A 23,225-nucleotide genomic window follows, 5' to 3' on the forward strand; every position below is an offset into this window, starting at 1 on the left:
TCGGCAGCAGGACCCTCGTGCGCTCAGGCGCTTCGGGAATGTTCCTCCATCCCCTCGCTGCTGGGGTGTTTGGGGGGCAAATAAAAGGGGTGAGAAAAGCAGAGTGGGGAACCCTCAAAAAAGTGAGGAAAACAAGGGGGCACCCGGATTTGAACCGGGGACCTCTTGATCTGCAGTCAAATGCTCTACCACTGAGCTATACCCCCGCTGCGGAACCCGGCCCGCCGCTGGCCATAGCAGTGTCACTGAGCCAAGGTACCCCCAAAAATGGGGCTGTCACCGACCCAAGGTACCCCCGAAACCGGCACTGTCACCGACCCAAGACACCCCCAAAACCAGCGCTGTCACCGACCCAAGACACCCCCAAAACCGGCACTGTCACCGACTCAAGGTACCCCCGAAACCGGCGCTGTCACCGACCCAAGACACCCCCAAAAACAGGGGTATCCCCCACCCACAGATACCCCACAAACACGGACACCCCTGAATCCAAGACACCCCACACCCATGGACACCCCCAAAACAAGACACCCCACAAACATGGACATCCCTCAGCCATGGATCCCCCCTGGTCACGGACACCCCCAGCCACACAAACACACACCCGCTGACACCCCCGAATCACGGACACCCCACAAACACCACACCCTTTAACCACTCACACCCCTCAACCACGGACACCCCTCAGTCATGGACGGCCCCAATCCAAGACACCCCACAAGGATGGACACCCCCACCCACGGGCACCCCTCAGTAATGGACACCCCTCAATCCCTGACACCCCCAAAATAAGATACCCCACAAACAGGGACACCCCCCAATCACAGACACACCCCTCCCAAAGAAACCCCCACCCCACAAACACGACCACCCCTCAATCCCCGACACCCCCAATCCCAGATACTCCCATTTCCAGACATCCCTCAATCCCCGACACCCCAAATCCTCGACAGCCCCAACCTCAGACACCTCCACCCCCGAACACCCCCCCAAACACGGGCACCCCCAATCCCTGACACCCCCAATCCCTGACACCCCCCAAACACGGACACCCCCTCCCACCCACAGATACACCCCCCAGCTCCAGAGTCCCCCCATGGGCATCCCCCAGGGACACCCCCACTCAGGGACGCTTTTTGGGATTTGGGGGCCGATTTGGGACACCGAAGCGAAATTTGGGGTGCCCTGGACTGTCCCCACTGCGGGCAGCGCTGGGGTGACCCCGCTTTGGGCTGCGGGGGGGCTCTGGGCTGAGCCCCCCACTCAGGGACACCCCCACACTGACACCCCCACACTGACACCCCCACACTGACACCCCCACACTGACACCCCCACCCTACTGCCCCCACACCCCCATGTCCCGCCCCGGACACAGCCCCCTACACCCCCCAAACCCCAAACCCCAAAAACCCCAAACGGCAAAACCCCAAAAACCCAAACCCCAAACCCCAAAAACCCAAACCCCAAAACCCCAAAACCCCAAAACCCCAAAACCCCAAAACCCCAAACCCTCAAACCCAAAACCCCAAAACCCCAAACACCCCATACCCCCAAACCCCCAAAACCCCAACCCTCAAACCCCAAAACCCCAAAACCCCAAAACCCCAAAACCCCAAACCCTCAAACCCAAAACCCCAAAACCCCAAACACCCCAAACCCCCAAAACCTCAATCCCAAACCCCCAAACCCCCAACCCCCAAACCCTCAAACTCAAAACCCCAAAACCCCAAACCCCCAAAAACCCAAAATCCCAAAACCCCAACCCTCAAACCCCAAAACCCCAAAACCCCCGGGGCACCCCCGAGCGCTCACCCGGCACCTCCAGCCCCTCCAGGAATCTGGGGGTGCGTGGGACCCCCCGAACTGCCAGACGGGTGTTTTGGGGGGGCAGAGCCGCCGTCCGGGACCCCCGTGGTGGCGCTGGGGGGGGATTATCGCGACATGTCGCGCAGCGGGGGACGGATGGGGACAGTAATGGTGTCCCGGAGCGGGGTCAATATTTGCTCCCAAATCCGCTGGGCAAACACGCGGGGAGGATTGGGGGGGGGGGGGGGGGTGCGGGCTGCCCCGCCGGTCCCCGAGCACCAGGAGGAAAATTTGGGGTCACCCCATTGTGGATGTGTCACCCCCAGAGTGTCCCGGTGCACAGGAGGGGAAACTGAGGCACGGAGAGAGCGGGAATGGCTCGGGAAGGGTGAACATGGGGGGGGGGGGGATCTGCAAATCGGCACCTCGGGGTGCGAGGGGACACAGGGCACCCCAAATCGCCACCCTGAGCTGTGGGGGCACACAGGGCACCCCAAATCACCACCCTGAGTCTTGGGGCACACACAGAACCCCAAATCACCACCCCAAACCATGGGGGAACACAGAGAACCCCAAACTCCCACCCTGAGCTGTGGGGGTACACAGAGAACCCCAAATCACCACCCTGAGCTGTGGGGGCACACAGAGAACCCCAAAATCATCATTCCAAGCTGCGGGGGCACAGAGAACCCCAAATCGCACCCAAAATCATCATTCCGTGGTGTGGGGGCGCAAAGGACACCCCAAATTGTCACCCTGAGCTGTGGGGGCACACAGAGAACCCCAAACTGCACCCCAAAATCATCATTCCGACCTATGGGGGCACAGAGAAACCCAAACCGTCCCCAAAATCATCATTCCGAGCTGTGGGGGCACACAGGACACCCCAAAATCATCACCCCGAGGTGTGGGGGCACACAGGACACCCCAAAATCATCATTCCACGGTGTGGGAGCACCCAGGACACCCCAAAATCATCACCCCGAGGTGTGGGGGCACACAGGGCACCCCAAAATCATCATTCCACGGTGTGGGGGCACACAGGACACCCCAAAATCATCACCCCGAGGTGTGGGGGCACACAGGGCACCCCAAAATCATCATTCCATGGTGTGGGGGCACACAGGACACCCCAAAATCATCACCCCGAGGTGTGGGGGGCACACAGGACACCCCAAAATCATCACCCCGAGCTGTGGGGGCACCCAGGACACCCCAAACTGCCCCTGGGGGCACCCGGAGCGCATTGCAGGGCTCTGGGGGAGCGCGGGCGCTGAGCCCCCCGCGTGTGTGGGGACACGGAGGTGACACCGCCTGGGGGACACGGAGGTGACACCGCCTGGGGGGCGCGCTCGGGGGCTCGGGGGTGGCCCCGGCTGCGATAAGGGCCGGGCGATAAGGGCCGGGCTCGCGGCCCATTCGCGGGGGCGTCGGCGAAGGTGCCAATCCCGTCACCCCCGTGTCCGCAGGGGACACCCAAACACGGGGCTGGTGCCAGCCCTGTGCCCGCCTCTCTGCCCGTTTTGGGGGTCTCAGGCTTTGCACCCCGATTTTCCCTCTCGTTCCTGCTGTGCCCGTGCTGGGAAAGGGGGAAAAAAACCAGGGAATTGTGGGGTTAGGGGCAGGGGGTACCCCAAAATGTACCAGTCAGCCCCCCGAGCTGCGGGGGGATCCCCGAGATATGGGGTGGGGGATCTGAGGGGCTGGAGGGGACGCAAAGCACCCCAGAGGGCACCCACCCCCCTCCTGAGATGTGGGGGGCGCCCCAAACTGCACCCCAAATCATTCCGAGCTATGGGGGGACACGGGACACCCCAAATTGCCCCCCCGAGCTATGGGGGCACACAGGGCACCCCAAATTGCCCCCACCCCGAGCTATGGGGGCACACAGGGCACCCCAAACTGCGCCCCAAACTGCCCCCCCGAGCTATGGGGGCACACAGGGCACCCCAAATTGCCCCCACCCCGAGCTATGGGGGCACACAGGGCACCCTAAACTGCGCCCCAAATTGCCCCGCCGAGCTATGGGGGCACACAGGGCACCCCAGGCTGTGCCCAGGGCTGGCGCCGGAGCCAGACTGCCCCGGGGGGGGGCTGTTTGCTGTGGGGCCGGTGCCCCCCCCGAGGGGAAGGCTGGCAATTATGGAAATCCCTTAACCCCTGATTGCCTCCTCCCACCCCATTAGCTGGGCAAACACTTTTAGCAGCGGGGTGCCAGCTCGCCCGTGGCTACAAAAACCCCGCGGGCCGGCCCGGCTGGCACTGCCACCGCCAGCACCATGGTGACATCGCCGGCCGTCCTCTGCCTCGTCGTCTGGCTCCTGCCACCCGCCGCCGGGCACCTCTGGGCATGGATGTTCTCCCTGCCCCAAAACCCGCCCGATGCCGCCGCCCTGGGCAGGAACCCCGGGACGGAGCTGGAGGAGGTGAGGAATGGGGGGGGACAGCCGGGGGAGGGGTCCTGGGGACAGCAGGGGACAGCAGGGGACAGCCAGGGTGGGCACAGGGCTGGGTTTGCAGCCAGGGTGGGCACAGGGCTGGGTTTGCAGCCGGGGTGGCAGCAGGGTGGGCACAGGAGTGGGTGAGGGCAGAATTTACAGCCAGGCTGGGCTCAGGGTGGGCTCAGGAGTACGAGGGTGCTTTGGAGCCAGAATTTGCAGCTGGGTGGGCTTAGGGTGGGCACAGAGCTGGGTTTGTACCCGGGGTGGCAGCAGGGTGGGCACAGGAGTGGGTTTGTAGCCAGGGTGGGCGCAGAGCTGGGTTTGTAGCCGGGGTGGCAGCAGGATGGGCACAGGGGTGGGTGAGGGCAGAATTTACAGCCAGGCTGGGCTCAGGGTGGTTCGGAGGCAGAATTTGCAGCTGGGTGGGCACAGAGGGGGCACGGGGCAGGTGCGGAATTTGCAGCCGGGGTGGGAGCAGGGGACGGGTCTGCAGCGAGTGTCACCCGCGGTGACCCCACAGGGTTCTGCCGGGGACGGGGACACGGCGGCCGTGGGCAACCAGGGGGGGACACGGGGGGGTCCATGTCCAGCCAGGAGTGGACACGGGGTGTCCATGTTCAGTCAGGAGTGGACACGGGGTGTCCATCTCCATCCGGGGGGGCACACGGGGGGTCCATCTCCATCCGGGGGGGCACACGGGGGGTCTGCTTGAAGCCAGGAGTGGACACGGGGGGTCTATGTCCATCCAGGGGTCACCCGATGGGGTCCATCTCCATCCGGGGATGTCCGTCTCCATCCGGGGGGCACCCGGGGGGTGTCCATCTCCATCCAGGGGTCACACGGGGGTGTCCATCTCCATCCGGGGGGCACATGGGGGTGTCCATCTCCATCTGGGGGGCACCCGGGGGGTGTCCATCTCCATCCGGGGGTGTCCATCTCCATCCAGGGGTCACACGGGGGTGTCCGTCTCCATCCGGGGGGTCACACAGGGGGGTCCATCTCCATCCAGGGGTCACACGGGGGTGTCCATCTCCATCCGGGGGGTCACACAGGGGGGTCCATCTCCATCCGGGGGTGTCCATCTCCATCCGGGGGGCACCCGGGGGTGCGGCGCGGGGGCCGCCAGGGGGCGCGGTGGCAGCGAGCGGCGCGGGGCGCTCCAGTGGCGCAATCGGTCAGCGCGCGGTACTTATAGGGCGGTACACGAGCGATGCCGAGGTTGTGAGTTCGAGCCTCACCTGGAGCAGGACTTTTGTAGGGGTTCGCGCCCCGTATTGCCCCCGTGCCCGGCCGCCGGGTTTTCTTTTCCCGAGATAAAAATCCTGGAAGCGCTGCGGATGGAGCCCCCCAGGCTGGCAGAGCCCTCGGCGTCCCAAAATCACCCCACACCTTGAACAGACGGGGTTTTGCGCCGTTCCCAGCCTGTCTCGGGATCAGGGATGAGGCGTGACCCCCCCCCGATGTGCCGTGTCCCCCCCTCCGCAGGTGACCCCGTGCAGCCCCGCCACCCCCTGCGCCCACGGGCACTTCTGTGACGAGCACTTCGGGCTGTGCCTGCCCACGCGGCCCGAGGGCCACTACTGCCGCCACGACCCTCACTGCGCCCCCGGGCTCGTCTGCATGTTCGGCAAGTGCCAGCAGCCCGCGCCCCCCGGGCAGGACGGTGAGTGGGGGCTGGCATGGGGGGCACACGCTCTGCGAGCCTGGGGGGGATGCGGTGCTGGAGCGGTGCCGCTAAACCAGGGGGTGCTGCGGGTGCCCCTAATGTCGCTTTCTGTGCCACCAGGAGCGCGGTGCCAGCGGGACGAGGAGTGCGGGCCCGGCGGCTGCTGCGCCCGCCAGCACGGGGAGCGGGTGTGCCAGCGGCGCCTGGCACTGGCTCAGAGCTGCCACGTCCCGCCCGGGGGTCTCGCCTTCAGCATCAACCAGGTGTGCCCCTGCCAAGCCGGGCTGGTGTGCCGACCCTCGGTGCCCTCCAGAGAGTGAGTACGGGGCGTGCCGGGCCGGGCGGGGGGCGTGGGGGACACCTGGGTGCAGCCAGGGCTGAGGTGTCACCGATGTCGCCGTGTGCTCTGTCCGCAGGAGAGCGTTCGAGTACCGGCCGGAGAAGAGCGAGTGGCGGTGCCGGCAGCCCTGAGCGCCCGCCGTGTAATTTATTATCTGTAAATATCGCGACCACAGCTTGTCCCGAGCCGGCCCAGCGCCGATAAACCCATCCCCGGTGGGGAGGGGGGGGACTGGAGCCCCCCGACCCCCGCGTTGGATCCTCGCCCCTTCCTCTTCCTCAGAGCCGGGCAGGTCCCGGCTCCATCCTCAGTGCGGGGATCACCGCAGAGCTGAGCTGTGCCCGGTCCAGCCGCGGTGACCGCGGCCCCCCCGTGTCCCCCTGTGTCCCCTCGCGTCCCCCCAGGCCCCAGCAGGCTCAGGCAGGGGGGGCAGGTCTCACCGAAATGTTTATTACAAAGAACCAAGCGAGCGGGGGAGACCCCCAACACACACACACACACACACACACACACACACGCGCGCACACGCCAACGAGAATAAATAAATAAAATACAATTTTTTGTCGGGTCTTTTAAATTAAAAGTTTGTGGAGTGACATAAATTACGGGACGTCCCTCTGCCCCGCGGGGGAGGGGGGCCGGGGAGGCCCCACCGCCCGGGTTTTTGGGGCAGGGGGGGCTCAAAGCACTTGGCAGGCAGTGACACCGAGTCCCCCCCCCCGAAAAAAAGGGGGAAACTGAGGCACACGTGGGTGGCGGCTTGGCAGCGGCAGAGCTGGGTGCCCCCAAGCCCCCCGACCCGGGCTGGTGGTCTGGGTAAGGCAGTGACCCCGGGGACCCCCAGGAATGGGGGGGGGGGGGGGCAAGGGGCTGCCCCAGAAGTGGGACAAGCCCCGTCCCGCGGTGAGGGCTGGACGTGGGGGTGTCCCCAGGCCACCCTGGTGTGGTCACCCTGCAGAGCTGGGGGGGGCACAGGGGACGCCCCGGGGCGGGCACAGGACAAGGCAATGCCCCGGGGTGCGGGGACGGACAGAGGCTCACAGACAGACGGACAGACGGACACGGCTGGACAGGGCGAGCGTGGTGGGACGGGAAGGCAGGGGGGGCTGGGGAAAGGGGGGAGGGGCCGGAGCCTGGCAGTGCCAGGACAGCGGGACCCCCCCCTGGCAGGCCAGGGCTGGGCAGCTGTTAGCACAGGTTAGACCCCCAAAACTGGCTCAGATTCACCCCCCACCCCCCAATTCAGGCAGAGCCCCTCCAAGGCAAACACATGCAGAGACCGCCCCCCCCCGCCCCCCATCTCGGGGGGCGCAGCGGGGGAGCCCCCAGAGCCCTGCACACACACGCATGCACCCCCCGGCAGGGCAGGGGGCTGGGGGGCAGTGCCAGGCACGGCCGGGCTGGGGGGCAGCTGGCGGGGACCCCCCCACGGCCACGGCCAGCTCCGGGGACCCCGCAGCCGAGAGCACCATGGAGAAGCGGGGGGCAGGGCTGGGGAGGGGGGCACGGCCCCCACCCCGGGGCACGGGGACACGCCGGGTCCCCTTTGGTCACTTGCTGTCCCTGCCGGAGATGCTGGGGGGCTGCGGCAGGGGGAGACCCCCAGGGCACGGCTGGCCGGGCACAAAGGGGGGGCACAAAGGCAACCAGCGGGGCTGGCCCGCACCCCAAAACCAGCGCTGCCCGCACCCCCTCACCCTAACGCATGTAAACGTCCCGGCCCCAGCCCTCTCCATCGCTCTGGCCCAGGGGCTCCTGGCCCTTGGCTCGGCCCCGCAGCCCGGGCTCGGCCCCGTCCCAGGAGCCGGGCGGGGGCTGCGGGCCGGCCCCGGGGGTGCCCGGCGGCTCCTCCTCGACGGGATCCATCTCGATGTCCATGCAGCAGGAATCGCCGGGCTCCGAGTCCCGGCTGCCCGGAGCCTCCGTGTCGAAGGTGTCCTGGCGGGCCAGGCTGCGGGGGCCCGGGCGGGAGGGCGGCGGGGGGACCCTGCCCTGGCCGCGGCCCCCCGAGTCCCCCGGGCCCTGCCGGGGGCGGCCGTGCTCCCCCTCCGGGTGCGGAGCCTGGGTGCGAGAAGCGAGCACACCATGCGGGGATGGACGGGCTGGGGACACTCCGGGGGCTGTTAGTGGGGGTTAGTGGGGGACACACGCTCCTGGCAGCCTCTGGGGGGTGACACGGTGGCAGCGGGGCTGGGAATGGGGAGGGGGAGCAGCACGGGGGAGGGGGATGGAGCACCAGCAAGTCAGGCTGGCTGGGAGATTTAGCGACACACAACACAGGACACGTGTCCCCTCTCTGTCCCCTCTCTGTCCCAGCCCCAGGGGGGGCTCAGCACAGTGGGATGGGGCTGTGCCCCCCACCCAACCCACCCAGGACACCCCCAAACTCGCACCCCCACCACGGCTTCCCCAGAGGTGTGGGAATGGGGTCCTGGCAGCCCCAGGAAGGCACAGGGTGGGTCTTGAAGGGGGCAGGTCCTGGGGATTCCCAATCTCCAGGGCAGCTCCAGGAGGAGGCACAGATTCCCAGGAGACCCCAAATGTGGGGCTGGCAGCAATCCCAGGCAGGGAGAGATCCCCAGGATGGCTCCAATCCAGGAACGGGAGCAGCTCCCTGGGGTGACCCCGATCCCAGAACAGTCCCTGCAGTGCCCCTGGGGGGGGGCACAGGTTCCTAAAGGAACAATCCCAGGGCTGGTCCCACTCCTGGGGGGCTCTGCCTCCCCATGGTGACCCCAAACCCATGGGCTGCCCTGATCCCAGGGTCCCCAGGGCGGGTGACCCCACACTTTGGGATCGCAGTCCCATGGGATGACCCTAAACCCAGGGATGGCCTCAATCCCAGGGTGCAGAGCCTGATCCCAGGACAGGTGACCCCAGGGACAATCCCACAGTTGTGGGGGGCCACATTCCCCTGATCCCAGGACAGGTGACCCCAGGGACAATCCCACAGTTGTGGGGGGCCTCATTCCCCTGATCCCAGGACAGGTGACCCCAGGGACGGTCCCACAGTTGTGGGGGGCCACATTCCCCTGAGGTGACCCTGATCCCAGGACCAGGGACAATCCCACACCTGGGGAGGGCCATAGTCCCATGGAGTCACCCTGATCCCAGGTGACCTCAGGGACAACCCCACACCTGTGTGGGGGGCCGTCTCTCCCCAGGCTGTCCCCAACCCCAGGGATCTCCCGATGCCTGTGGGCTGTCCCCGCTGTCCCGCGCCCCGACGTCCCCAACGTCCCCGATGTCCCCGCCGCCACCTCACAGCGCGTGCTCCTCCAGGGGGGCTCCGGGGGGGCTGGGGGTGGCCTGGCGGCCCCAGAGGTTGAGGTTCCTGCGCAGGGAGGTGAGCACCTGTACCTGGAGGTTGGAGACGGGCGCGGGGCTGGCGGCCAGCGCGGCCGTGGCCATGGTGCGGCTCAGCAGCGGGTTCGGGGGGTTGCTGCTGGGCGGGTGCGTGGCTTTCCAATAGGCCTCCAGGTACTCGGCCAGGTGCTCGCACGCCTCCTCCAGCTGGTTCTCGTCCAGAACGATGTCGAACATCTCCTGCGGGAGGGAGCCGTGCGAGCTGGGGCGGGGCGGGGACATGGGGCGGGGCGGGGACAATGGGACAGAGCCTATGGGGCAGGGCGGGGACAGTGGGACAGAGCCTATGGGACAGGGCGGGGACAGTGGGACAGGGAGGGGACAGTGGGATAGGGAGGGGTACTTGGACATGGGGCAGAGCCTATGGGACAGGGCGGGGACAGTGGGACAGGGAGGGGACAGTGGGATAGGGAGGGGTACCTGGATGTGGGGCAGAACCTATGTGACAGGGTGGAGCCTTATGGGACAGGGTGGGGACAATGAGACAGGGAGGGGCAGCTGGATATGGGACAGGGTGGGGACAATGGGACAGAGCCTATGGGACAGGGCAGGGACAGTGGGATAGGGAGGGGTACCGGGATGTGGGGCAGAACCCATGGGACAGGGTGGAGCCTTATGGGACAGGGTGGGGACAATGAGACAGGGAGGTGCAGCTGGATATGGGGTAGAGCCTATGGGACAGGGCGGGGACAATGAGGCAGAGCCTGTGGGGCAGGGTAGGGACAATGGGGCAGGGTGGGGTAGCTGGACATGGGGCAGAACCTGTGGGACAAGGTGGGGACAATGGGACAGAGAGGGGACAATGGGATTGGGAGGGGTACCTGGATGTGGGGCAGAATTTATGGGACAGGGTGGAACCTCATGGGACAGGGTGGGGACAGTGGGATAGAGCGGGGACAGTGGGACAGGGCAGGGCAGCTGGATATGGGGCAGAGCCTATGGGACAGGGTGGAGCCTTATGGGACAGGATGGGGACAATGGGACAGGGAGGGGACAATAGGAAGGGGAGGAGCAGCTGGATGTGCCTATGGGACAGGGTGGGGACAGTGGGACAAGGAGGGGTACTTGGACATGGGGCAGAGCCTATGGGACAGGGAGGGACAGGTGGATATGGGGTGGGAATAATGGGACAGGGTGGATGGAGCCTTATGGGACAGGATGGGGACAATGGGACAGGGAGGAGCAGCTGGATGTGGGGCAGAGCCTATGGGACGGGGACAATGGGACACGGTGGGGACAATGGGACAGAGCCAATGGGACAGGGAGGGGACAATGGGACAGGGTGGAGCCTTATGGGACAGAGTGGGGACAATGGGACAGGGTGGGGACAATGGGACAGGGAAGGGTACCTGGATATGGGGCAGAACCTGTGGGACAGGGAGGGGACAGTGGGACAGGGCAGGGCAGCTGGATATGGGGCAGAGCCTATGGGACAAGGTGGAGCCTTATGGGAGAGGGAGGGGACAATGGGACAGGAAGGGGACAATGGGACAGAGCCTATGGGACAGAGCGGGGACATGGGAAAGGGAAGGGCAGCTGGATATGGGGCAGAGCCTATGGGACAGGGTGGAGCCTTATGGGGCAGGGTGAGGACAATGGGACGGGGAGGGGACAATGGGAGGGGCAGCTGGATGTGAGGCAGAACCTATGGGACAGGGTGGGGACAATGGGACGGGGAGGGGACAATGGGACAGGTCAAAGACAATGGGACAGGGAGGGGACAATGGGACAGAGTGAGGACAATGGGACAGGGCAGGGACAATGGGATAAGCTGGGCAGGTATCGGGCAGGGGGTGGGCAGGGCAGGGTGGGGTCAGTCTGAGCGGCACCACGGTGAGCAGGGCACACTCACAGGTGGGCACTGTGCCAGCTTGTCCGAGGCCACCATCTGCACGTTGAGGTGCTTGGCCTGGGACTTCCCCCTGGACTTCACCAGCCTCTGCAGCACCTGGCAGGAGGGGACAGCACGGGGTGGCCGTGGGGACACTGCCAGGCGTCCCCAGCGTGGCAGAGAGGGGCTGGCAGTGCCCGGCGTCCCCAGGGAGGGGCTGGCAGTGCCTGGTGTCCCCAGGGAGGGGCTGGCAGTGCCCCCCCAGGGCCCACACCCACCTTGGGGGAGGTGATTTTGATGTAGACGATGATGGGGGCCAGCGAGGTCTTGGCCAGCTGGGCAGGGTGGTTGATGGTGTCGGCGTCCAGGGCCACCAACTGCAGCGTCCGGGCCAGCTCGAAAATCCGCTCGGTCTCACTCTGCACCTCGGCTGGGAGGGGACACGGGACAGTGAGGGAGGGCAGGGACACGTGGGGAGGTGCTGGGTTAAGGTTTGTTCTGACTTAGAAGCGTTTTAAAACTTTTATTTTCAGTCTCGTGTGAAGGGCAGGACAATAAAGGCATTATAAGTCAGGTTAGCACATTTAGAAGCTAATTTAATTAGCTGTTCATTAAGTATTTCCTAATATTTAGGAAATTCATTAAGTATTTCCTAATATTGAGGAAATTTATTAACTGTTTCCTAATTTCTTAACAATTTCTTAATTACAATACACTATAACTGTTTCTTGGCCTATCAGTTTTTGCTGCAAAAGCCTTAAAGGTAATAATTTAGAATTACCCCTCGTGGGTTCTAATATAAGGAATCTTTCATTAAAATATATATATTCTATCTATCTTTAAAGGTATATAGAATATATATACATATATTCATATTTATACCTATATATATTCATATAGATGTATATTCATATAAAAATATATAAGAATATATATACAAATATATAACTATATATTTATATATTGGTATATATTGATATATATACACCATATATTCATAAATATTCAATATATATCTATATATAGATATATATCTATCAGTATATATCAATATATATAGATATATATTCATATATATTAATATATTAATTATGTATCTACATATACCTATATATAAAATATCTATCTATATATCCATATATATCTATATGTTGATATATAATTCAATATAGATATATAAAATTCAATATAGATATATATTTATATTCACTAAAAATACATACAGATATATATCTACATATCAATAGCAATCTATTTATATATTAGATACATACTGACATATATTCAATATATATACATGGATATATTCAGTATAGATCTTTATATAGATAAAATCTATCTATATATATATATTAATTATAGATAGATATATCTATATAATCTCTATATATCTATATTCAATATATATATAGAGAGATATTCAATATAGATCTATATCTAGATAAAACCTATATATAGATAAAACCTATATATATGTCTATATATATCTATATATTGACATCTATATACCCAGTATATATAAACCTATAAATAGATACAATATATAAATAAACATAAATATATATGTATATATATATGCATATTTTTATATATATACTAATAGATATATATTAATATCTATATATCCAATATATAAATATATATATAAATATACATATAAATATATATATAAATACACATCTCTATATATATATACACATATCTATATATATACTCAATAATACACATATCTATATATATACTCAATACAGATATATATATTAATATTTCTCTGCAGAATCTAATTTTTTTGCCAGGCCACCTCCCAGGTGCCACAGGATGGGGACAGCAGCAGGACAGGGCCTGTCCTGAGGCTCAGCCACCTCGGTGTCACCACGGGGCCACCGCAGCAGGGAGGTGGCACCAACACAGCCCCCAGCCCAAACCACACACACACACACAGAGGGGGTCACACAGGTGCCACCAAGGTGTCCCCAACGCCCAGGTTGTGTCCCTGAGGCCACCGGGGTGGGGGACAGGGGGGGTGTCCCTGTACGTACCCAAGACATCTGTATCAGGAGCAGGGGAGGAAGGAGGCAGCGCGGAGGGGAGGAGGAACCCAGAGAAAAGAGAAACGGGAACAGAAAACACAACAGAGATGATGGAGGAGGAGGAGGAGGAGGAAGGGGGAGGAGGAAGATGAGGAGGAAGAAGGAGGAGGAAGAGGGAGGAGTGATGAGGATGAGGAGGAGGATGTGGAGGAGGAAGATGAGGAGGAAGGAGGAGGAGGAGGAGTGAGGAGGAGGATGGGGAGGAGGAGGAAGAGGAGGAAGAGGAGGAAGAGGAGGAAGAGGAGGAAGAGGAGGAAGAGGAGGAAGAGGAGGAAGAGGAGGAAGAGGAGGAAGAGGAGGAAGAGGAGGAAGAGGAGGAAGAGGAGGAAGAGGAGGAAGAGGAGGATGGGGAGGAGGATGGGGAGGAGGATGGGGAGGAGGATGGGGAGGAGGATGGGGAGGAGGATGGGGAGGAGGATGGGGAGGAGGATGGGGAGGAGGATGGGGAGGAGGATGGGGAGGAGGAGGAAGAAGGAGATGAGGAGGAAGGAGGATGCGGAGGATGATGATGATGATGATGAGGAGGAGCACAGGGTCAGTCACCCCCACCCCAGGAGTGGGATGAGCCCCTCGGGCTGGGTTGGGGTGATACAGATGGAGGCTTGGGGGGGTCCCGTGGGGACTTTGGGGGTCCGGGGGCTGTTTCAGGGTGTCCGGGGGCTGTTTCAGGGTGTCCGGGGGCTGTTTCAGGGTGTCCGGGGGCTGTTTCAGGGTGTCCGGGTGTTTTGGGGTCCCGGGGGGCGGTACCCAGGCTGGAGCGGGTGCTGGAGCGCTCGATGATGGTGTGCTTGCTGGGGTTGTTGAGCACGGAGCGCTTGGCCAGGGAGATGTCGGCTGTGACCCGCGTGATGGAGATCCTGGGGACACAGAGGGGACACCCCGCAGCCACGGTCACCCCACAGCCACCCCTGGGATCCCAGTGACACCCCACAGCCACCCCTGGGATCCCAGTGACACCCCATGACCAGCCCTGGGATCCCATTGACACCCCACAGCCACCCCCAGGACACCAATGACACCCCACAGCCACCCCTGGGATCCCAGTGTCACCCCACAGCCACCCCCAGGACACCACTGTCCCCCCACAGCCACCCCCAGGATCCCAGTGTCACCCCACAGCCACCCCTGGGATCCCAGTGACACCCCACAGCCACCCCCAGGACACCAATGAGACCCCACAGCCACCCCCGGGATCACAGTGTCCCCCCACAGCCACCCCTGGGACACCAGTGTCCCTCCACAGCCACCCCTGGGACACCAGTGACACCCCACAGCCACCCCTGGGATCCCATGGACACCCCACAGCCACCCCCGGGATCACAGTGTCCCCCCACAGCCACCCCCGGGACACCAGTGTCACCCCACAGCCACCCCTGGGATGCCACTGTCACCCCCAGACCCCACTGTCACCCCCTGCTGTCACCCCACACCCGGCCCCTCTATGGGTTTAGGGGTCCCCTTGTGGATTTAGGGGTTCCACTATGGGTTTAGAGTTCCCCACATGGATTTAGGGGTTCCTTTACGGGATTAGAGGTCCCTCTATGGGTTTAGGGGTTCCTCTATGGATTTAGGGACATCCACATGGATTTAGGGGTCCCTCTATGGGTTTAGGGGTCCCTCTATGGGTTTAGGTGCCCCCACACAGATTCAGGGTTCCCCTCAGGGGCTCAGGGGTCCCTCTATGGGTTTAGGGGTCCCCTCAGGGGTCCCTCTATGGGTTCAGGGGTCCCTCTATGGGTTCAGGGGTGGATTTAGGGGTCCCCTCAGGGGTTCAGGGTCCCTCTATGGGTTCAGGGGTCCCTCTATGGGCTCAGGGGTGGATTAAGGGGTCCCTCTATGGGTTCAGGGTCCCTCTATGGGTTCAGGGGTGGATTTAGGGGTCCCCTCAGGGGTTCAGGGTCCCTCTATGGGTTCAGGGGTGGATTTTGGGGTCCCCTCAGGGGTTCAGGGGTCCCGTGCCCCCCTCACCGGCCATCGAAGCGATGCTTCAGGAAGTCGAACAGCGCCTTCTGCATCATGTCTGTCACCTGGGGAGGGACACAGGGACAGCAGGGACAGAGGGACAATGCAGGCCTGGGGTCCCCCCGAGCCCCCTGAGTGCCCCCCACCCCCTGCTCACCTCGTAGCCCTTCAGGGAGGGCCCCACAAGGATGATGGGGCGCATGGAGGGCACCACGTCGTACGGGGGCACGTGCTCGGTCTGGGGACACAGCCGGGGGTCACCGGGCCAGGAGGGGACACGGGGCACCCCCGGCCGTGGCTCTGGGGTGTTCTGGGGGGGCTGCAAGCGGGGGGAGCCTCCCTCCATGCCCCCTCCCCGGCGCTACTCACCGACTTCTGCTTCTGCTTGGCTGCGTCCGGGGGCAGAGACACACAGGCAAAGGCAAAGGCAAAGGCATGCGTGTTATTGGGGACATGGCGGGGACAGCCAGGGACACGTGTGTGACCCTCCAGGGGTGAGCCAGGGCCACGTGTGTGACACAGGGACCTGGGTGCGACCCAGGGACACGGCTGTGATACCCTAGGGGTGACCCAGTGACACCTGTGTGACCTGCAGGGTGACCCAGGAGATGTGTGTGACCCCCTCAAGGGTGACCCAGTGACACCTGTGTGACCTGCAGGGTGACCCAGTGACACCTGTGCGAACCAAGGACCCAGGTGTGACCTTCCAGGGGTGATCCAGGGACACATGTGTGACCCAGAGGTGACCCAGGACATGTGTGTGACCCCCTCAAGGGTGACCCAGTGACACCTGTGTGACCCAGGGACCTGGGTGTGACACCCCAGAGGTGACCCAGTGACACATGTGTGACCTCTGGGTTGAGCCAGTGACATCTGTGTGACCCAAGGACCCGGGTGTGACCCTCCAGGGGTGACCCAGGGACACATGTGTGACCCAGAGATGACCCAGGGGACACGTGTGACCCTCTGGGGCACCCCAAAGACACACGTGTGACTCGGAATGTGACACATGGGTGACCCAGAGGTTACCCAAGGACACGTGTGTGTGACCTGGAGCTGACCCAGGGACATGTGTGTGACCCAGGGGACACTCATGTGACCTGGAGGTGACCGAGGGACACGCGTGTCACTCACAGGGTGCCCAAAGGACACGTGTGTGACCCCAAAGGACACGTGTGTGACCCCAAGGGTGCCCAGGTGACACGTGTGTGACCAGGGACCCTGGGGACAGTGACAGAGCAGCACTGTCCCCTCTGGGGTAGCTCTGGGTGCCAGGAGGGCTCTGCAGGCCTGCTCCCCCCTGCAGACCCCCCCGTCCCGCGGGGTGGTAGCGCCCAAACCCCCCCCAGGTTATGCCCGGTTTGGGGGGGGAGGAATGGTCCATTCTCAGCGGCGGGGGGGGTGACACACCGGCCGTGCTGGAACACACCATGCGCACACTGCGGGGGGGCAACCGGGAGGGGGGGCACGGGCTGGTCCATTCCATGGACAGGGGGGGATCACAGCCACAGGCTGGTCCATTCCATGGACTGGGGGGGATCACAGCCACGGGTTGGTCCATTCCATGGACTGGGGGGGATCACAGCCACGGGCTGGTCCATTCCATGGACAGGGGGGGATCACAGCCATGGGCCGGTCCATCCCATGACAATGGGGGGGGGGGGGGGGGGTCAGCCATGGACTGATCCATCCCACATTGACCCATTCCATGGATGGGGGGGGAGGGGATCCCGGCCGTGGGCTGGTCCATCCCATTGACAACATGGGGGTGTCAGCCATGGACTGATCCATCCCATGGCCCATGGTGGGGGACACAGCCATGGACTGATCCATCCCACGGCCCATAGGGGGGGTCAGCCATGGACTGATCCATCCCATTGACAACAGGGGGGGTCAGCCACGGACTGATCCATCCCATGGCCCATAGGGGGGGGTCAGCCATGGACTGATCCATCCCATGGCCCATGGTGGGGGACACAGCCACGGACTGATCCATCCCATGGTGGGGGACACAGCCACGGACTGATCCATCCCACGGCCCATAGGGGGGGTCAGCCATGGACTGATCCATCCCATGCCCTATGGGGGGGACACAGCCACGGACTGCTCCATGCCATTGCCAGCAGGAGGAGTCAGCCCCGCTCTGTCCCCGGTGCAGGGCTCATGCCGTGCTGCAGCCCTGGGGCAGTGCACGGCCCCCCAGCCCCGCGGGGTGCCCCCAGCCCCCCAAGGGCAGTGTTAGGGCAGGCAGCGGGTGCAGCAGGCGGGACCCGCGGGCGCCGTTACCTTCCTAAAGAAGGGGATGCGCTTGCTGTGGGCGGGGGGGGTGGTGACACTGCTCACGCTACTCTTAGGGGAGCGCTGCGCCTCCACGGCCTCCTCCTCCTCCTCCTCCTCTAACTCATCGGGCTCAAAGGCAAAGCTGGCCATGTCCAGGCCACCTGGGGGACCGCCGGAGCCGCGGGGACGGCGGGGAGAGAAGAAGAGCGACAATGGCGATGGGAGAAAACAAAAAAATGGAGACGGGAAGGCTGGGGAAGGGTGGGAGAGGAGATGGGGGCACCCTGCCTGCACCCGTGGGGAGCTGGGGAGGGACCCCCCAGGCTGGAGCTGCCGGGGGGGGACCCCCGGGACACTCTTACCGCTGGCGGGGGGCGTGGGGCGGCGCGTCCCTGTCACCGCATCGCCCAGGCTGGAGCTGGAGTTGTCACCCGATTTGCTGCGTGGGAGAAGCACAGAGAGAGCGCTGAGGGCGGCACGGGGAGGGTACAGAGAGAGCTGGGGGGGGGTCGGGGTGAGCCCCACCTCGAGCTCAGGCGGTTCTGCCTCATCTTCTGCTCCTGCAGCAGCCTCATGTTCTCCAGTTTGACGGGGCTGGGGATGAAGCCAACCTCGCAGCCCTCCTTCACCAGCCGCCCGATCCACCAGTCGTTGTTGTATTTCTGCTCCGGGCAGGGAGGGGAGGGGGAAAAAAAAACACAAAAACACCTTAAAAACCCCCCCGAGGCCCAGGCCAGCCCCTCCCCAGCTCCCCCCGGTGCTCTCCCACCTCCTTGATGTGCAGGAAGTCCTTGGGCTCGAAGCAGATGGCCATGCCCTGCACGGGCACGTCGTCCCCGGCCGAGGGGTTGTAGCCCACGTTGGTGCGGACGGCGAACGCCACCGGCTTGGTCTGCACGGGGGAGGGAGAGGGCTCGGCAGCTCCCCCCGGCATGAAATGGGGAGATTTCACCCCAAAACGGGGAGATTTCACCCCAAAATGGGGAGATGCCACCCCAAAATGGGGAGATTTCACCCCAAAACGGGGAGATTTCACCCCAAAACGGGGAGATGCCACCCCAAAATGGGGCAATCCCACCCTCTGCCATCCCGAAATGGGGAGATTCCACCCCAAAACGGGCAGATCTCACCCTATGCCACCCTGAAATGGGGAAATCCCACCCTCTGCCACCCCAAAATGGGGAGATCGCAGCCCAGAATGGGGAGATTCCAACTTCTGCCATCCCAAAATGGGGAGATCCGACCCCAAAACAAGAAGATGTCACCCTCTGCCACCCCACAACAGGGAGATGCCAGCCCAAAATGGGGAGATTCCAACTTCTGCCACCCCAAAACAAGGAGATCTCATCCTCTGCCACCCCAAAATGGGGAGATTCCAGCCCCTCACCCCACCCTGGCCAGGCAGGTGCAGCTCCCGGTTCCACCCAGTAACCCCCACTGCCTTCCCAGTGCCCCCAGGGGCCGGGACACAGCAGGGCTGGGGGGGCAGGGGGCACTGGGGGGTCCCTGTGCCAGGGCTGGGGGTCAAGGGGGGTCCCTGTGCCAGGGCTGGGGGTCCCTGTGCCGGGGCTGGGGGTCCCTGTGCCAGGGCTGGGGGCACCGGGGGGTCCCTGTGCCAGGGCTGGGGCTCCATCCCGACTGTCCCACCTTGGCTTTCTCCAGCTGGGCCATGGCCTGGCGCTCGGCCTCCCTGCGCAGCGCCTCCCTGTCCTCCTCCAGCGACACATCCGAGTCCGAGGGGCGGCTGGTGTAGGACTCAGCCGAGCCCTGTGTGCCGGGGAAGGGGCTCAGCCCAGCCTGTGCCCCCCAGGACAGCGAGCCCAGCCCCAGTCCCGGCCCTCTGATGCCTCTGCACGCTCTCACTGTGCCGGTGCGCAGCACTGCGGCCACTGGGAGCCACCCTGGTCCTGCCTGGAGCCACCTCGGAACTACCTTGGTCCTGCCCAGTGCCACCCCAGTCCTGCCTGGAGCCACCTCAGTGCTGCCCAGAGCCACTCTGGGGCTGCCTGGTGCCACCTTGGAACCACCCTGGTGCTGCCCGGTGCCACCTGGTACAGCCCAGTGCTGCCCAGAGCCACCCTGGTCCTGCCTGGTGCCACCCCAGTGCCACCTGGTACTGCCTGGTGCTTCCCAGAGCCACTCTGGTCCTGCCTGGTGCCACCCCAGTGCCACCTGGTACTGCCTGGTGCTTCCCAGAGCCACCCTGGTGCTGCCTGGAGCCACCCAGTGCTGCCCGGTGCCACCCTGGTCCTGCCTAGAGACACCCCGGAGCTGCCTGGTGCCACCCCAGTGCCACCTGGTACAGCCCAGTGCTGCCCAGAGCCACCCCGGTGCTGCCTGGTGCCACCTGGTACTGCCTGGAGCCACCTTGGAGTCACCCAGTCCTGCCCAGAGCCACCCCAGTGCCACCCTGATCCTGCCTAGAGCCACCCCGGTGCCAGCCTAGTGCCACCCCAGAGCCCCCAGTGCCACCCCGGTGCCACCGCAGTGGCGGGGTCAGGGCAGGAGAGGGACACACACACACACACACACACACACACACACACACACACACACACACACACACACACACACACGGCAGCTGTCGCCACCGCTCTGGCCGGGAACAGGAACGTGACACCGACACCGGCCCCGCTCCCGTCCCGCTGCCCGGGGCCTCTCCAGAACCGGGAGGGGACTCTGGGACCCCCCCAGAGTGTCCCCCCGATGTCCCCAGGTGTGGGACACGACGCTCTGGGAGGACCCGGGGACACCCCCCGTTCCCCCAGAGTCCCACAGGGACAGCGGGGACACCCCAGGGACGCGGTGGGTGACACATGGGACCCCCCCCCAACCCCACAGCCACCCCCGGGACTCCCCCAACCCTGATTTGTCCCTTTGGGGGTCACCACAAATGTGGGGCTCACCCCCTCCGCACAGCCCGGGGTGGCGACCCCTCCCCAAAACCCACAGTGGGGACACCCCCGTCCCACGGAGGGGACACTGGGGGGATCACCCCGCCCCAGAGACCCCCCAAAACTCGCGGAGGAGCCGGGAGCTGAGGGCAGGGCGGGTCGGGGGGTCCTCCCCGGGCGGGGGTCGCTCACCGGGACAGCCGGGGGGTCTTTGCCGGGGACCTCCATGGTGGCGGGGCCGGGGGGAGCGGGGCGGGCAGGGCTGGCCAGGGGCGGAGGGGGGGGTCAGGTTTCACCCGGGTAAATTTAGCCCGGGCCAGAGGGTGGGGGCTCAAACAGGGGGGGGCCTGCCAAGCCCCAGTTTTGGTGACAGGGCTGTGCCCCCCCCCCCCCCCCCCACAAAAAAAAGGGGCAGAGGAGCCCATGGGGGGCTGCGATTTGAGGGGGGGGGGATCCCTCTCAAAATAATTGAGGGGAGCGGAGGGCATGGCCAGGATTGGCTCGGGGCGACCCCCCCTCAGTTCTGGGGCACAAAGGAGCGCTGGGACCCCCCAAAAACAGCCAGGACCCCCCCAAAAAGCGGCGGGACCCCCCCGCACCTGCCGGACGAAGCTGTTGGAGGTGGTGTCCGAGGAGGTGCTGCCGTCCGAGCGCTTGAAGCGGCTCTTGCGCCTGCTGTACTTGCCCTGGGGACAGGGGAGGGGGCGACACGGGAGCGCTGGACCCCCCCAAAAGTGCCCCCAAAACTCGGGGGGCAGCTCCGCACCCCCCCCCCCCCAGCCGCCAACCCCTTCCACCCCCGCCCTGCAGCTGAACCCCACTCGAGGGGGGCTCGGGAAGGGAATGGGGGTGCCGGGTATTGGGGGGGGGGGGGGGGGCTGCGACCCCAGACTCGCTCAGACCCCACCGTGTTTGGTTTGGGGTCGCAGCCCCCCCAAACTCCAGCCCCGCCCCCCCCCCCAGTTAAACCAGAACCCAACAGCCCCTCCCGGGATGGGGGGGGGGTGACCCCACACCCCCCTCCAGAGCCCGAGACACCCCCCCCCAGCGTGGGCACCCACCCCCATGGGACCCCCCCCCCCCTGCTGGGATCTGGGGTGTCCCAGTGCCCCCCCCGCCCTTTGGGGGGGTAAAAGGCTGGGGGAGGAGGGGGGTGTCACCCCCCCCTCAATGTCCCCAAGGGACAGCTGGGCCCAGCTGCCACCCCCGGGGGTGGGGGGGTCCCCATGGTGGGTATTTGTAGGTGCAGGACCCCCCCAGTGCCACCCACAGTGCCCCCACCCCAAAATCTGTCACCTCACCCCAAAATCTGTCACCTCACCCCAAAATCTGTCACCCCCCTCCTCAACTGGAGCTCCCCAAGAGCACAGACGGGGGGGGGGGGGGGTCCGTCCCCAGTGCCCCCCACCCCTCTGGGACCACTGAGGGGACAGTCCCCGCTCCCCCCCACCCCAAAAGCAGAGGGGACAAATCGAGGGAAGGGGATGGGGGAGGGCAGCACCCCAAGAGTTTTCCCAATTCCCAAAACTTTCCCTTTGGGCACAACACCCCCCCTCCCCACTCCCCCAAAAAACCACCCCAAACCTGGCAAATTGAGAGGGGTGGGGGGCGTGGATTTGGGGTCTCTCCCTTTATTTTTGGGTGCTGGGACCCCATAATCCACGCAGGGATTTAGGGGAAGGGCTGAACCCCCATCTCCTCCCACCCCAAATTCCAGGAGGGCGGAATTCCATGGGACGCCCCCCGCCCCCACCGTGCCCGGGGGGGGGTGTGGGCGATGCTGTCACCCCCAAAAAGCCTCGGGGGTGTCACCTGGAGGGCGGCGTTGTCCAAGACGTCCATCTGGATGTCCTGCGTGGAGCTGTAGGGGGTCCGGGCCATGCCGCCTTCCCGCACCATGGAAGCGCCGGGCTCGGCGGGATTTTGGGATTTTTGGGATGGCCGGGTGGGTGGGAAGCGCACACACAGCACACAGAGGAAGATGATGACGATGACGATGAAGCTCAGGCCTGGCCCCCGCGGTGACGGAGGAGGAGGAGGAAGGGGGGGGGGGAGACAGGGATGGGCGGCCGCTCCCGCACCGCCTTCCCGGGGGGATGGGGGATGCGGGAATGCGCCCCCCAACCCCACTGCGGGGGTGCCCCCCAATCTCCGCCCCCCACCCCGAGCGGGTCGGAGCATCCTCGAATTTTGGGGGGAGTTTTGGGGGATCCAGCGCTCCCCTCTCCCCCATCCCCAGGTGCAAGAGGGCGCCCCCTCCCCACATTGCTGCTCGACGCGCTTTAGAGCTGGGGGGGGACCCCAAAAAGAACCGGGGAAGGGGGGACAGAGACCCCAGGCAGGAGCAGCCCCCATCCCCATCCTGAATCCAGCGCTCCCTCGGGACAAGGCTGCCCCAAAAATCCTCATTTTCCCCCCAAAACACCCCCGGGGGAGCACAGGGAGAGCCCCCCATACCCCACCGGGACAAGGCTGCCCCAAAAATCCTCATTTTCCCCCCAAAACACCCCCGGGGGAGCACAGGGAGAGCCCCCCCATACCCCACCGGG

The 23,225-nt window shown here is 63.5% G+C and overlaps 2 protein-coding genes and 2 non-coding genes across 6 annotated transcripts; 2 read left to right on the plus strand and 2 right to left on the minus strand.

The window, feature by feature from the left end:
• Nucleotides 1–134: 134 nt before the first annotated feature.
• Nucleotides 135–206, minus strand: TRNAC-GCA (transfer RNA cysteine (anticodon GCA)). The gene has a single exon. It is a non-coding gene; the product is annotated as a tRNA-Cys (tRNA).
• A 3,879-nt stretch (nucleotides 207–4,085) lies between these two features.
• LOC118696503 (dickkopf-related protein 3-like) lies at nucleotides 4,086–6,384 on the plus strand. Its single transcript, XM_036398658.1, has 4 exons — nucleotides 4,086–4,232; nucleotides 5,733–5,910; nucleotides 6,034–6,229; nucleotides 6,330–6,384. Exons 1-4 carry the CDS (start codon nucleotides 4,086–4,088, stop codon nucleotides 6,382–6,384), a joined length of 576 nt encoding a protein of 191 aa, XP_036254551.1.
• Nucleotides 5,404–5,493, plus strand: TRNAI-UAU (transfer RNA isoleucine (anticodon UAU)). Its single transcript is given in 2 exon segments — nucleotides 5,404–5,441; nucleotides 5,458–5,493. It is a non-coding gene; the product is annotated as a tRNA-Ile (tRNA).
• Nucleotides 6,385–6,682: 298 nt separating the features above from the next.
• CACNB1 (calcium voltage-gated channel auxiliary subunit beta 1) lies at nucleotides 6,683–22,661 on the minus strand. 3 transcript variants are annotated; one of them, XM_036398767.2, is made up of 14 exons: nucleotides 22,489–22,660; nucleotides 21,276–21,362; nucleotides 19,430–19,549; nucleotides 18,552–18,674; nucleotides 18,308–18,444; nucleotides 18,145–18,221; nucleotides 15,872–15,891; nucleotides 15,660–15,740; nucleotides 15,509–15,567; nucleotides 14,288–14,397; nucleotides 11,729–11,880; nucleotides 11,472–11,567; nucleotides 9,614–9,799; nucleotides 6,683–8,314 (listed from the first exon to the last, which is right to left on the minus strand). In XM_036398767.2, exons 1-14 carry the CDS (start codon nucleotides 22,573–22,575, stop codon nucleotides 7,952–7,954), a joined length of 1,698 nt encoding a protein of 565 aa, XP_036254660.1. In that variant the 5' UTR covers nucleotides 22,576–22,660; the 3' UTR covers nucleotides 6,683–7,951. The 3 variants fall into 3 exon arrangements, with proteins under 3 accessions (XP_036254660.1, XP_054373398.1, XP_036254661.1); XM_036398768.2 differs by lacking the exon at nucleotides 15,872–15,891 and adding an exon at nucleotides 17,789–17,943 and having other exon boundaries at nucleotides 8,222–9,799; nucleotides 22,489–22,661; XM_054517423.1 differs by lacking the exons at nucleotides 18,145–18,221; nucleotides 18,308–18,444; nucleotides 18,552–18,674; ... (1 more) ...; nucleotides 21,276–21,362; nucleotides 22,489–22,660 and adding an exon at nucleotides 16,443–17,308 and having other exon boundaries at nucleotides 15,872–16,412.
• Between the last annotated feature and the right edge of the window lie 564 nt (nucleotides 22,662–23,225).

This window comes from Molothrus ater, chromosome 27 (assembly GCF_012460135.2).
Source record: "Molothrus ater isolate BHLD 08-10-18 breed brown headed cowbird chromosome 27, BPBGC_Mater_1.1, whole genome shotgun sequence".
Classification (NCBI taxonomy): Eukaryota; Metazoa; Chordata; class Aves; order Passeriformes; family Icteridae; genus Molothrus; species Molothrus ater.

Coding starts and splice junctions, on each gene's coding strand:
- LOC118696503 (XM_036398658.1), top strand. CDS start 4,086: ATGGTGACATCGCCGGCCGTCCTCTGCCTCGTCGTCTGGCTCCTGCCA. Junction 4,233..5,732: donor CCGGGACGGAGCTGGAGGAG/GTGAGGAATGGG, acceptor CCCCCTCCGCAG/GTGACCCCGTGCAGCCCCGC. Junction 5,911..6,033: donor CGCGCCCCCCGGGCAGGACG/GTGAGTGGGGGC, acceptor CTGTGCCACCAG/GAGCGCGGTGCCAGCGGGAC.
- CACNB1 (XM_054517423.1), bottom strand. CDS start 16,597: ATGAGTGTCCCCTGGGTCACACACATGTCCCTGGGTCAGCTCCAGGTC. Junction 15,568..15,659: donor CCTCCCTGAAGGGCTACGAG/GTGAGCAGGGGG, acceptor GTCCCTCCCCAG/GTGACAGACATGATGCAGAA. Junction 11,881..14,287: donor CAGCACCCGCTCCAGCCTGG/GTACCGCCCCCC, acceptor GTCCCCTCCCAG/CCGAGGTGCAGAGTGAGACC.